The 13588-nt window shown below is 28.6% G+C and overlaps 4 protein-coding genes across 4 annotated transcripts; 3 read left to right on the plus strand and 1 right to left on the minus strand. All coding sequences in view use genetic code 12, as the record gives it.

Annotated features, from left to right (window-relative positions):
• Positions 1 to 4596: 4596 nt before the first annotated feature.
• On the plus strand, positions 4597 to 5820 carry CRZ2 (Crz2p; the record flags this gene model as incomplete). The annotated part of the gene is made up of 1 exon (XM_051762836.1): positions 4597 to 5820. The coding sequence occupies one exon, from the start codon at positions 4597 to 4599 to the stop codon at positions 5818 to 5820; it is 1224 nt and encodes a 407-aa protein (XP_051620876.1).
• Positions 5821 to 6162: 342 nt separating this feature from the next.
• Positions 6163 to 7869, plus strand: HSP60 (chaperone ATPase; the record flags this gene model as incomplete). Its single annotated transcript, XM_051762837.1, has 1 exon — positions 6163 to 7869. The coding sequence occupies one exon, from the start codon at positions 6163 to 6165 to the stop codon at positions 7867 to 7869; it is 1707 nt and encodes a 568-aa protein (XP_051620877.1).
• Positions 7870 to 8348: 479 nt separating this feature from the next.
• Positions 8349 to 10691, plus strand: RRN11 (Rrn11p; the record flags this gene model as incomplete). Its single annotated transcript, XM_051762838.1, has 1 exon — positions 8349 to 10691. The coding sequence occupies one exon, from the start codon at positions 8349 to 8351 to the stop codon at positions 10689 to 10691; it is 2343 nt and encodes a 780-aa protein (XP_051620878.1).
• A 199-nt stretch (positions 10692 to 10890) lies between these two features.
• On the minus strand, positions 10891 to 12909 carry KGF54_002367 (E3 ubiquitin-protein ligase; the record flags this gene model as incomplete). The annotated part of the gene is made up of 1 exon (XM_051762839.1): positions 10891 to 12909. One exon carries the CDS (start codon positions 12907 to 12909, stop codon positions 10891 to 10893), a length of 2019 nt encoding a protein of 672 aa, XP_051620879.1.
• Positions 12910 to 13588: the final 679 nt, after the last annotated feature.

Raw genomic sequence — 13588 nt, forward strand, 5'->3', positions numbered from 1 at the left:
TTTGTAGTGGTTTTAGCTTTTTTACTCCAACCCTTTGCAAGTCTAAAATTCAATTGTTGAAAAGTTGTAAAGAAGATCACACCAATTCAAATTTCGTCTATCTCGTTGCCCATAAGTTTAGATAAAACTATCAACCCCAATTCAGTTATGAAACAATGTTTTGTGCGTTTTGTACTATCTTGCATATTTGTGATGTTGAGTGAAATTCGTGGTTTTGACGGAAGCTCAAGTATAAAGAACGAAATTTGGATATTTAATTATTATAGGTTTACCCTTTCACTAGACGACGAGGTGTTGAAATTGAACTTTAGGTTGAAGTCTACAGGTTTGAGTAAAGAAAAAGGGTTGTGAGCAGTTATTATGACTTCAAAATGTGTTTTAGAAATAGTCTGCTTTGTTCTTGAATTTTTAATTCTATCGTTGTGTAGATGATATTCTCAACGTATTAAAATCACTCAATTTTTTTTCAATGTCAAGTTCACAATCTTTGGGAGTTGTGAAAAATATTATTGTAGTAATCTGCTCTAAAATACTGAGCTAACTTCAACCTGTCTTTGAGCCGTATAAAATCTCGAAGATTTTACCTCTAATATTCTTTATTTATCTATCAAAAACCACGATTTGTAATTGTTTGAAGATGGATTGTTTTTATAGGTAAAGGTTGAATATGTGAATGAAAATGGTTGGTTGCAAACTATATAAGTTCAAGTTTTATCAAAGTTGTTGCAAAAAAATTGAGAAAAAATTAGAGGACGACCAAAGTGACAAAAAATTGAAACCTCCGTATAAGATTTTACGGGCTCTAAAGCTTCCCACCCTGAAACAATTCAGAAGTTGCTTAAAGCAATAACTTTTCAATTTCTTGCTTTCAGAAGGCTCGAAATCAGAGACATACCAGTGATATCAGACATTTTGCTTTCTTTTTTATTTAGACCTCTACTAATATAATCAAATGCATATCATTCACGAGGCTTAAATCATTTTTTGACACATTTTTAGGTAAAATTTTAGATCAAGAAGACGAAGATAGATGTTTAGATAGTACCCTTTGTAAGTTGTTGCTAAAAATAACTTTTTTTGTTATCCAAATAAAATGTCAATTTTTTACTTTTATCTGCTAGATTAAAATGTAATTGTGAAAACTGAATACTTTATCTACTCAAGAGTTGATCAAAAAGAAACGAAAGAGCTTAATTTATAGACACATTACTTTTTCGGATCGAAAAAATTATACTGTGATGATCTTGTTGGCATAAAAAATTGACAGTTAAACAAAACTATTTTTAGAAGTCAAAAACTTAATGTTTCCACGGATTTATATTAGTTGATAAAGTCCGATCAAGATTTTTGGCTGATCCAAGTCCAACAATAGAATGATTTTGAAATGTGGTTTGATCACGATAAGAAATATTTTGATAAAAGTTTTTTAGTTTAATTCTTATCTTATCGGTGTCGCTCGGATATATTTTTTCCCACACTATTGTTATACAAAAATTTTTTAAAGCGTTGACTGTCAGTTCTAGTTATTCAAAGTTTAAAAAGAATTACTGTATCTTATGGGGATCTTGGAAAGTACCTTTCGCTGGTTGAGAAGCCAGTTCTACAGCTTGATTAGTTTATCAGAAAAGTGGAGGTCAAAGCTTGCCGAATCGTGTAATAGTTGTGATGTTTGACAGATAAGTATAGTTATGATACTTTTGAGGTATTAAAGTTCACTTTCAGACACTTTCTTAATTTTCAAAAAGTTATTGTTAACCAACTTTATTGTATTAAAAAGTCTATTTGTTTACTAAAATTTAATTATTTAGTACTTTATTGTAAAATTAAGCTTTGATAACAAGAAGCATATACGGATCGACCGTTAATTGTCAAATGTTTTAGTTTAGCGATTGATTTTAAAGAATGTTATGATGTAATTATTGTTTCAAATTTTCTTTTTATCACGATAGGATAAGCTCTTTGCAATGAGATAATGTACTCGATCCGTTCGAGTGTTTCTCGTATATTTATAACTTTGAGTATTCATCCTGTGTGGTGTTTGAGTAAAAATATTTGGATTTCATTGTGAGCGATTGTGAGCGATTAATTTTTTTAATGTAGTGATCTTAATTATCATTAATGAAGTCTTGCACCACTAGCTTCGTTTTCCATCTATTGTGAGATATATAGTTCTCTTTAAGTTACATGATTTTAAATATAATTAAAAAATCAAAGTTTTATTTTTTAGATTCAGAAGGAACAGGGTCTAGACTTCTTATAGATGCCCACTATTTCATGTCATAACTTTTTCATTTGATGTAAGCCTTAATGAAGAGAATGAGTGGGGTATGAAGGGGTAATATTATACAAAAACATCTGCAGTGAATCAATGTATAAATATCTAGATTTTGTGTACAGTATATACTTTAATTAACTTACTTAATTGAAGAGTATTATTTAATATCGTTTGTATGCAGTACCAATCATACAAGCGATCACCATTTTTCTTGGCACTTGTTTTTTAAAACCCTTTTACATAATTAAAAGTTTTTCTTGGCAATGCAAATATATCAATTTTATGGCTTAATAAAAAATTATATTTACATTTTGATATCCAATTCGGGGAACTAAAAATCTAACTGATTGAAACATATCAATTTCAGGTACTTAAAATCAAGCTTCCATATAAAAATTTCATTGCACGAAAGTACAATTCAAACTTTTAAACTTTGAGCATTTAAAAATTTCAATTTCGTTCTTTACCTCGAAGTCTCATCAAAAAAATAAGTACGCATAAATATATAAGCGTAAAGTCACATAAACAAAAAATAATCAACGTTTTTTACCTTGTCGGGGACTAAATTAAAAACAACAGATTCAAATTAACAACAAGCCTTGTGATAAGTTTTGAGCTCATTTGATAAAAAACTGGTCTATTGTTCTTTAAGTAATCTAGAATATTGATTCATACGTTTGTCATAAATTTGAAATCTCTCATAAAGACCTTTTAAAATCATAAAAAATTTAATGAATTATACTTCTCCGGAGTATTTATTTTTGTTTAATTCGATCCGATAATGAAATTTTAATATGATATGAGGTAATTATCTAATAAATTATGTAATAATGGTAGTAGTAATTATGTAAAACCAAACGAATATAAATGTATTAAAGATAAATAAATTCTTTAATTCAGACAGAAATTTTTAATCAGACATTTTTATTGATGTTTAAAATTTAGAGAGATAAAAAAAAAAATTAACAAATTAAATACCGCAAGTAAAAATTAAATTACATGAGAATTATTCAATGAGAAGTAAGTTTGAACTTATGGTGAAAGAGGGGATCTGAAATTTATTGAAAAAATTTTGAATTAATATTCCTTTATCGGTGATTGACAAAGCAATAAAACATAGCCCAAAATAAATAATAAAAGTTATGGGGATTGGAGGAGAATATGTTTATAAAAGTAAATAAAGCCAAGAAAAATTTTCAACAAAATTTCAGGAACTTCGTAAATTTAATGTAAATAAAAACAAAAAAATAAATTATTTGTATACAATTTGTAAATTGGCATAAAATGTAAATAAAATAGTCAAAGAGTTCTAAGCCATGCCAAGAATATCGGTGTTTTAATGAAATGATATTATGTATAATTTTGTTTTAATTAAGAACATATCAATAACTAGGAGGGATACATAACAATTAATATAAACTAGTGTTAAATAATTTATACAATTTAATTCAAATAATCTTAATTAATTATATGAGCAAATTAATATTTACTTTATTGAAAATTAAAAATGACGTTACCTTCTAAATTAATTGTCAATTCAAATATACTTTAACAAGGCATTGAATTTTTTTTTCTATTATCTTTCATTTATTAATATTTTAATTTTAATATTTCTAACTTTTGTTTTTTTAAATAAAAAATTCAGACATTTTTTTTTCATATTTTTGTCCACACATGCTTAAATAAAAATTACCTTATTTTATTGTCTAAATTTAGAAATTAATTGGGTAAAAAAAAATTCATCTACAAAATTTTCCTATGAACTAATTCTCATTTTTCAAATTTATATTCGTTTGATCAACAGATTACCTCTCCAATCAATAATTAAGTTGGCTTAAGAATTAAATTAAATTAAATACCAAGAAAATCTATTAATCACCGATTTGACATATTCTTTATCTTATTCGTTTAATTTTTATTAGTAAAAAGTCTTGGCAAAATTATAATAATTTTTTTTTTTTTTGGTTTGTGTCATTTTTAAATTGAATTTATTATATTGTTTAATTATCATATTTTTAAAAAATATAATAACCCTTTTACTTTTAAATCTTAAACTTAAATAAAATATTTAAATAAAAATTTCTTATAAATAAATACTAAAATATTCGAAAACTAAATTTAAAAATTTTTACAACCATTTTTATACTTCATCAAATATAAGGTTCTCATTTACATCATACTTTATGAAACAAAAAATAATAATTAAAGACTTAAACAGAACTCACATCATATATTAATATTAATGACAAAAACTTTATAAGGATTTAAGGAATTTGTATAAAAAAAAACAAAAGTATTACACATATCAACAATATTTTCAAATGTTAAAAATGGAACAAATTAGCATTCCATCTTCTGTTGTTTCAACTTCAACTTCGGCTCAATCACAATATCCGTACTATAATTACTCAAATTTAAGTTACAATTTAACTCAAGATTATAAAATACCAACTCAACCACAACAACAACAACAGCAGTATAATTTTCAACCAACTGGTAATTATTTTGTACAACCACAACAATCTCAATCACTTCCCTCAATATTTGCTTCACATACTCATCAACAAGTTCAAGATAGTACTATGTTATATTCAAACTCATATAATATGGGTAACAATAATAATAATCAACAATTTGAGTATACACAACACAATAATCCATATCTTCAACAACAACAACCATCATCATATTCTTCATCAAATTATCCTATTTTAAATAATAATAATAACTATCACACACAAAATACTGGTAATTCTGATCATCGATACCCACTAAGTCCAGCTTCAATTTCCGAAAAAAGTAGTTCAGTTTCTTCGGTTTCGTCAACTAATTCATCACATTATAATTATACACAACCGACAACTTATCTTCAACCTCATCAACATCATCATCACCACCCACAATCACCACCGTCAACAACAAATATAGATTATTCTTCATTAGTTTCATATACAATATCACCATCATTAAAACGTAAAAGAAGAAAAAGAAAAGATCTTACAACCTCACATTCAACAACTTCATCACTGGCTGCATCTGCCTCCAATTTAGATGATATATCAGAATCATTTCCATGTACGTTATGTGACAAAGTTTTCCAAAAGCCGTACAACTTAAAATCTCATATGAAAACTCATTCAACTGACAAACCATTTTCTTGTTCCTATTGTACCAAAACATTTGCAAGAAGTCACGATAAAAAAAGACATGAAGTCTTACACCAAGGAATTAAAAATTTTAAATGTGAAGGCTATTTACAAGATGGTATTACGAAATGGGGTTGTGGTAAAAAATTTGCAAGAAGTGATGCTTTATCAAGACATTTTAGAACTGAAACCGGTTGGTTATGTATTAAACCATTAATGGATGAAGCTAAAAAATTAGAAGAATCAAACAATGTTGGTATTGCTACACAAGGTCAAAACAATAATGAAACATCAAATGGCTTCAACATGTTACCAAATTCTATTGATTTTAAATCTTTAGGTAACGAAGAATTTTATGATAATTCTAAATTTATTAGAAAATTAATTCATAGTAAATAGAGAAACCACTATGTGATTTTTTATATGCTTTAATGAAATTAGAAAATCTTACGAAATAGTTTTAAATTTAACTTAGTTGTATCTATTATCTAATGCTATTACCGCTTAAGTGTCTAATCTGTAGCAGAGTGCTACCAAATCGACTTATAATTTTATTTTTAGCGGTACACGTGACCCGGCTTGAATTAAAAACAAAATTTACAATATTGGAATATTCTGGAAATTATTAGCCATTTAACACACCCATTTTCATGTCTTACTTTCTCTTTATAAATTTTTCAATTTTTCAAAATTCCGATTCAAATCAAAACTCAAACCCCAAATATTAAAATCAATTGAAAAATGTTGAAAATCAACAATAAACCAATTCAAAATGCTACAAAGACTTTTGTACGTCATGCATCATACAAAGAATTAAAATTTGGAGTTGAAGGTAGAGCTGCATTATTAAAAGGTGTAAATACTTTAGCTGATGCAGTTTCCGTAACTTTAGGACCAAAAGGTAGAAATGTTTTAATTGAACAACAATTTGGTTCACCAAAAATTACAAAAGATGGTGTTACTGTAGCTAAATCTATAACTTTAGAAGATAAATTTGAAGATTTAGGTGCAAAATTATTACAAGAAGTTGCATCAAAGACTAATGAAAGCGCTGGTGATGGTACTACATCTGCTACTGTTTTAGGTAGATCTATTTTCACCGAATCAGTCAAAAATGTAGCAGCTGGATGTAACCCAATGGATTTAAGAAGAGGATCACAAGCAGCAGTTGAAGCAGTTATTGAATTCTTACAAAAAAACAAAAAAGATATCACCACATCGGAAGAAATTGCTCAAGTTGCCACTATTTCAGCTAATGGTGATAAAGAAATTGGTGATTTATTAGCATCAGCAATGGAAAAAGTAGGAAAAGAAGGTGTTATCACCGTCAAAGAAGGTAAAACTTTAGAAGATGAATTAGAAGTTACCGAAGGTATGAAATTTGATCGTGGATATATCTCACCATACTTTATTACAAACACAAAAACTGGAAAAGTTGAATTTGAGAACCCATTAGTTTTATTATCAGAAAAGAAAATTTCAAGCATTCAAGATATTTTACCATCATTAGAATTATCAAATCAAACAAGAAGACCATTATTGATTATTGCTGAAGATATTGATGGCGAAGCTTTAGCTGCATGTATCTTGAATAAATTGAGAGGTCAAGTACAAGTATGTGCTGTAAAAGCTCCAGGTTTCGGTGATAACAGAAAAAACACTTTAGGTGATATTGCAATCTTAACTGGTGGTACTGTTTTCACCGATGAATTAGATATTAAACCAGAAAATGCTACAATTGATTTATTAGGAAGTGCTGGTTCAATCACTGTAACAAAAGAAGATACAGTTATATTAAATGGTGAAGGATCAAAAGAAAATTTAGAACAAAGATGTGATCAAATTAGAACAGTTATGGATGATGCTCAAACTACAGAATATGAAAAAGAAAAATTACAAGAAAGATTAGCTAAATTATCTGGTGGTGTTGCCGTTATAAAAGTTGGTGGTGCTTCTGAAATTGAAGTTGGTGAAAAGAAAGATCGTTATGAAGATGCTTTAAATGCTACTAGAGCAGCAGTACAAGAAGGAATATTACCAGGTGGTGGTACTGCTTTAATAAAAGCTACGAGAATTCTTGATGGTGTAAAAGAAAAAGCAGCAAATTTCGATCAAAAATTAGGTGTTGAAACTATAAAAGCAGCAATCACAAAACCAGCAAAAAGAATTATTGAAAATGCAGGTGAAGAAGGTTCAGTTATAGTAGGTAAAATCTATGATAATCCAGAATTTAATGTTGGTTATGATTCTCAAAAGGGTGAATTCACTGATATGTTAGCAGCAGGTATAATTGATCCTTTTAAAGTTGTTAAAAATGGTTTAGTTGATGCTGCAAGTGTTGCTTCTTTATTAGCTACTACTGAATGTGCTATTGTTGATGCTCCACAACCAACTCCAGGTCCAGGTGCTGGTGGTCCACCAATGGGAGGTATGCCAGGAATGTTTTAAAAATAGTGATACAATTTAAACTACGTTCATGTCCAAATATTATTCACAAACACAATTAGATATATATGTGTTTTACATTAATTAATAGTTTTTTAAGATTTAATTTAAGATCTTGTATATAGTTTAAAACAAAATAAAAATCTTAAAATTTATCATCGAATTCGATTTTAATTGTAGAAGTTTTTTGAATAGTAGTAATATTTTTTGTTCTTTTGGATGGTATAGATTATAAAATATAGAAATATGTATGAAGTACAAAATTAGGAAATGAGCTGGTAGCAACTTTTTACACAAAACTGTAAAGTAAATAGAGAATATCAAAGTTCTAAACAGCTGCTGCAAACTTCTAATCAACAAGTAAATATCATTAAAACTAGAAACAATCATACTACTTTATACCACTACTGTAATATTTTTGAATTTATATTTACAAAAGCAAAATCATGATACTAATACCCAATCTATAAAAACCAACTTAAATGATATTTGAAGACATAACAGACAATTACAATAAGACAAGAAGATCAAATCAAAATCAAACAATATTAATCTCAAAATATGTCGAATTAAAAAAGTATAATCAAATTTTTAAAAAATCAAATAAATTACAGAAGCAAAAATTACTACGACCTAAAGTCAAACGAAAAATTTTGAGAATTATACATGATGAGTTGAATAAAAAATTAAAACCTGAGGAAACTTTTGAGATTTGGCATAATGATTCTAATCTGAAAGATAATGATCTGAAGTCTACAACCAAAACCAAAAAAAGAAGGAGAAAGAAGAAGAACGAAAAAGATCAAATGGAGGATACAGGAGATGAAGAGTCAATGGAAGATTCAACTAATGATGATGATCCATTAATTTCAGTAGTTCACAAATACCTTGATACTAAAGTACCAATTACTCAAACTGAATTCCACGAGCAGGATCAACACGCATCAGATACAAATGACTCGGAGGACTCAGAAAACGATGAATATTCCAATGACAAGTACAACGAATTCGATATAAAATCAAGTCATCTACTAGATACTTTAACAAATGAATTTGACACAAATAATACAACAGTTAAAACTAAATTCATTATTGAGTCAAGTGGGATGGAGATTTTACCTAATGATGAAATCTTTAAACAATCTATGACAAATAAACATGTAAATAATTTAAACACTTTATTGCATTTTAATATACTACGAAAGAACTGGGGAACAGCCTATAGGATATTTTGTATTATTATTAGGTTCCCTATGGTTGATGTTAGATTAATTTGGCCATTAGGTGTAGAAATATTGACTCAATTATCAGAGCAACAACCAACTAAAGATTCATCAACTTATCAATTGAAAATTACGAGATTTTTCAATTACTTAAATTCGTTTTATTTAGTCAATTATAGAAATCAAATTGCATTGGAAGTAAGTGATAGATCATCATTAGCACCAACTTGGAGAGTAGGTACTAAGAATTTGACTCCCATATATTTGATTACTTCATTATGGTACTTATTTGTTGCTCAACGAGATTATGAATCGATTTTAAATCGAATATCTGAATTAATTTTGGTTCCACCTTATCATGATGAAGGTGTGTTGTATTTTATTTGCATATTGTGTTATTTGAGTTTGTCAATTCAAATTGTTAATTTATATAATCTCCAATCTTTTAATCTCACAAAATTTAATGAGTTGGAGGAAAATGAATTTAGATCATACAATGATTGTGTGACCTTGCTCAAAGGCTATAAAGACAAGAGTCATAAAGATATGGAAACTTGTTTGAAATTAAATTTCATTATTCCAGTAGATGAAATTATTAGTCAGTGGAAATTTATATCAAATGAATTGAAAACGATTGAAGCTGCAAGACTTAGTAAATCCAGTAAAAAATATAGCGATTCAGTTGTTGAAGCAGAAATTGAAGATGAACTAGAAGAAAAAACAGTGGCTGACAGTTTTGATTACCCGTCTAATGGGGTTAAAAATGACCATGAGAATAATTTTGATTTTGACATTGAAGATGATGAAACAAAAATTGAATATAAATCCACATACGATGATTCACCTACAAGAATCATTAATAATAGCAATGAAAATGACATGGAAGTAGATTTCGACGATTGGGGAGATATTGAGTCAGATAGAGACGAGCAAGATTTTGAGAAGCATCCAATCATTGATACATCTACCCAGCAGAAGTCAAACAATGGTGTACATAAAAATGGATCCATTAAGAATGCAGGTTATGAAATGGACAAACAAAATGATGATTGGTCAAATATTCAGTCTGACTCAGAGAATGATGAAGCTAACCATCCAGAGATTGAAAATACCCATCAAAATAATGATGAAGACTTGGACTATGAAGTAAATTTGGAAAATGGTCAAGTTTCAGAAGTCAACTCGTCACAGGTTAATGGTAGAAACGATGACGTTAATGACGATGAATGGGCAAATATTGATACAGACGTTGAGGAAGAAGAGCCAGAAAAACAAGTTGCCGATACTCAAGAAGATAATAAAGACAATTACAATAATATAGACTCAGATATAGATCAATACCAAGAATCGATAATTAATTCAACTCTGTCAAATGGAGTCGCTAATCTGAAACAAGAAGATATTGATTATGATTTTGAATGGACACAAGTTGATGATGAACCACAACTAGAAGATGATCAGGAGAAGGGAGATAATAGTGAAAATGGCGGATGGAGTGAAATTGAGTCAGATGTTGAAGAAGATGGAGAAGTTAGTCTCGATGCTCAAGTTGTAAAAGAAAATAGCATCGATGAAGCCAACACTTCACTAAAATTTAAATGATTCTAGCGCTTCGAAGAGATCAAGGAAAAAGTCCAAAGAGTAAAAGTGTTGTATTAAAAAAAATGTATAATTATGAATATGTATGTAGATTAATGTATTATAATTAATTTCGTTTAAAGTGAAGAAAATGTAATTTTGCATCAAGTCATTTCTAATATTTGTTTTGAAAATTTATATACAGAAAATTTCACTACTCTATTTACTTATTATGATTATTATGCCTTATTCTTAAGTTAGCTTGTGTACTGGTAGTTAAATTGACTTTATAATTTATCTCTTCATTTTCATTTCCATCATTGTTAACTCTTTCTAGTGGTAACAAAACCCAATCTGGTGGTAGTATTGCCGTAGTAGGTAAATGTATAGTTTGAAAAGAAGGTCGGGTAGTAGTTGGTATAGTTGTCGTTGTTGACATATTGTTTGATTGTTGCATGTATCTTGGTATCGGTAATGTTCTAGTTGGTTCAAGATTATTTGATGTAGATGATGATTCTATTGGGGTATCATTTATTCCGAAACCTTCACTGTGTCGCTGGATTATTCGTTGGTGTCTTTCATATTCTTCGTCATCTATAGATCTTGATGCATTTTGATGTTGATGTTGATGTTGATGTTGATGTCTTGATCTTAATCTTTCTCTAACATCGTCTCCTTCTCTGTCCATATTATTTAGCACGTTCATGGCGTCATTCGACACTCTTCTGAAATTGGATTGTGATAGATTAAATTGATGATATAAATTTCTTGGAGTTGATGCTCCTGTTGTAGTAGCACTTGAATTTCCAGTATGTGGGAATTGAGGTGATTGAGGTTGTGGTGAAAGTGGTTGTGAACCATTTTGTGGTATATCTTGTGCAGGTGGTGGTGGTGGAGCATTGTTTGGTATATGATGATTTTGATTTTGATTTTGTTGCTCTTGCCATCCTGGTGTAGTTGCAGGTCTTGTATTAATATTTGTTCCACCAAATACTTTTCTTCTACATAAGGGACAATTGTCTGATCTTTCTAACCAATCTTTTAAACAACCCATATGTAAAATATGATTACATTGTAATTTTTTAGCACATCTTCTTGATGATTGCGGTTTTTTAAAAATTCTTTGATAATCTTCTATGGAGTACATATCTTCACGACAAATTATACATAAGTTATCATTTTCTGCTAAGTCGGATTGAGTTGCATTTGGTAATTGAGTATCTAACCTCTTTGATGATTCTATAAATGCTAAAAGTTGATTAATTTGTACCCAAGCTTTTCTGAGTGATGAATAAGTTCCTTGTAACATTGATAAGGGTAATGATAATCCTGAATGGTATGTAAGTAAATATATGACAAATAAATATGAAGTTGCAGTTAATAATGCCGATGAAATCTCAATTGCTTTACTGTAGTATGGTTTATTTTCCCACACAAAATCCATATCATCATCATCGTCTTCTTCATTGTCAATATCCTCTGCGTCTGTTTCTCCTAGATTACCAGAAGGTTCAACTATACTTTCTTCAGATATTTCAATACTAGTATCAGCTTCAATTGTTGAATTTGCAAGATCTTCCTCTTCCTCCACGTCTGATTGCTCTAATATAAGTTGTGATTCATCAGCTTCTCTATCTCTTGAAGCTCTTGCCTTAATTTTGTAAAATACAATTTCATAAAATCCTAATGCTAATTTAGCTAAATTAGTTAATGCTTCAACCCCTTGTACGGCATATTGGAAACCAAATAATAGACAAGTCACTGAATTGACACCTTGAAATACATCATAGACTAAAAACTTCGCAAAACCAAAGTCTAAAACAATTAATGCTAAATTTAACCAAAAATTAATTGAACTCAAATAATAAAAAATTATATACCTCAAGTTAAATTCAGTACCAGAAGGATTCATTTCATCTTCAATTTCTTCATTTACCTTATTAAATAATTTTAAGTTTAAAAAATCTAGTCTATCAAACATTACTATATGAATCATTTTAAAAGTCATTGCTAAACCCATTAACCCAACATTTAAGATCATATTTGATTCTGCGGTGGCCATGTTTAATGATAGGTTGATTGCAAATATAGGTAATTTCTCAAAAAGATGTTCAACTTCTATAATTCTTAACGATCCAAATAGTATTAATTGTAATACTTTATTAAATAATAAAAATGTGAAAATTATAAAGTTGATAAATATTCCTAATTTTATACCATCTGTGAATTCAATTATGAACATTATATAGTTATATGATTTTGTTAATGAATCATAAATTGACCAACTTAGTAGTGATAGGGATAGTATTGTATAACCAATTATATATTGGTAGGTTTTATTTATTAGCATTTTGAAAGTCTTTCAATCATTTATTGTGTTCTTTGGAGTATGAGCTAGGTTAAGGTGACAGTTGTGCTTATTATGAGTAATATTTATAGTAAATTTTTGTAATTAATTGGGATAAATTCTGATATTTTTTAATAATAGTTGTTGCAAGGTTAAGTTAATACGTATCAATTTTACTAATAACAACTCCACATCTATATTTATTTCCGAGATTTTGTGGCTACCAGTTTTTGACTGCTATATTTTACGACAGTCACTAATCGTAGACGACAATACTAATGAGATCATGAACAGAATACTATAAATAACATTGAGAATTGAAGATCAAAATAATAATTAAAGATTGAAAAAAGCTCCAAGTTAGGGCCACAACACACTGGTTTTACTAGCTAATTAGATGAAGTTATTATCATTATTAGCAAGTTTTGTACCATTTATATTACCTTTCGATACCATTAGGTTAGGTATCCTACATTACTCTATGTATAATTTTATATTTAGAATAAATGTTGATTTTAGGAAAAAAAAAAAAAAATGAGATCACAAGTTTTAAATGGTTGTAGTAGTACAGTTA

The sequence above is a fragment of the Candida jiufengensis genome (assembly GCF_024610255.1).
Source record: "Candida jiufengensis strain CBS 10846 chromosome Unknown scaffold4, whole genome shotgun sequence".
Classification (NCBI taxonomy): Eukaryota; Fungi; Ascomycota; class Pichiomycetes; order Serinales; family Debaryomycetaceae; genus Lodderomyces; species Lodderomyces jiufengensis.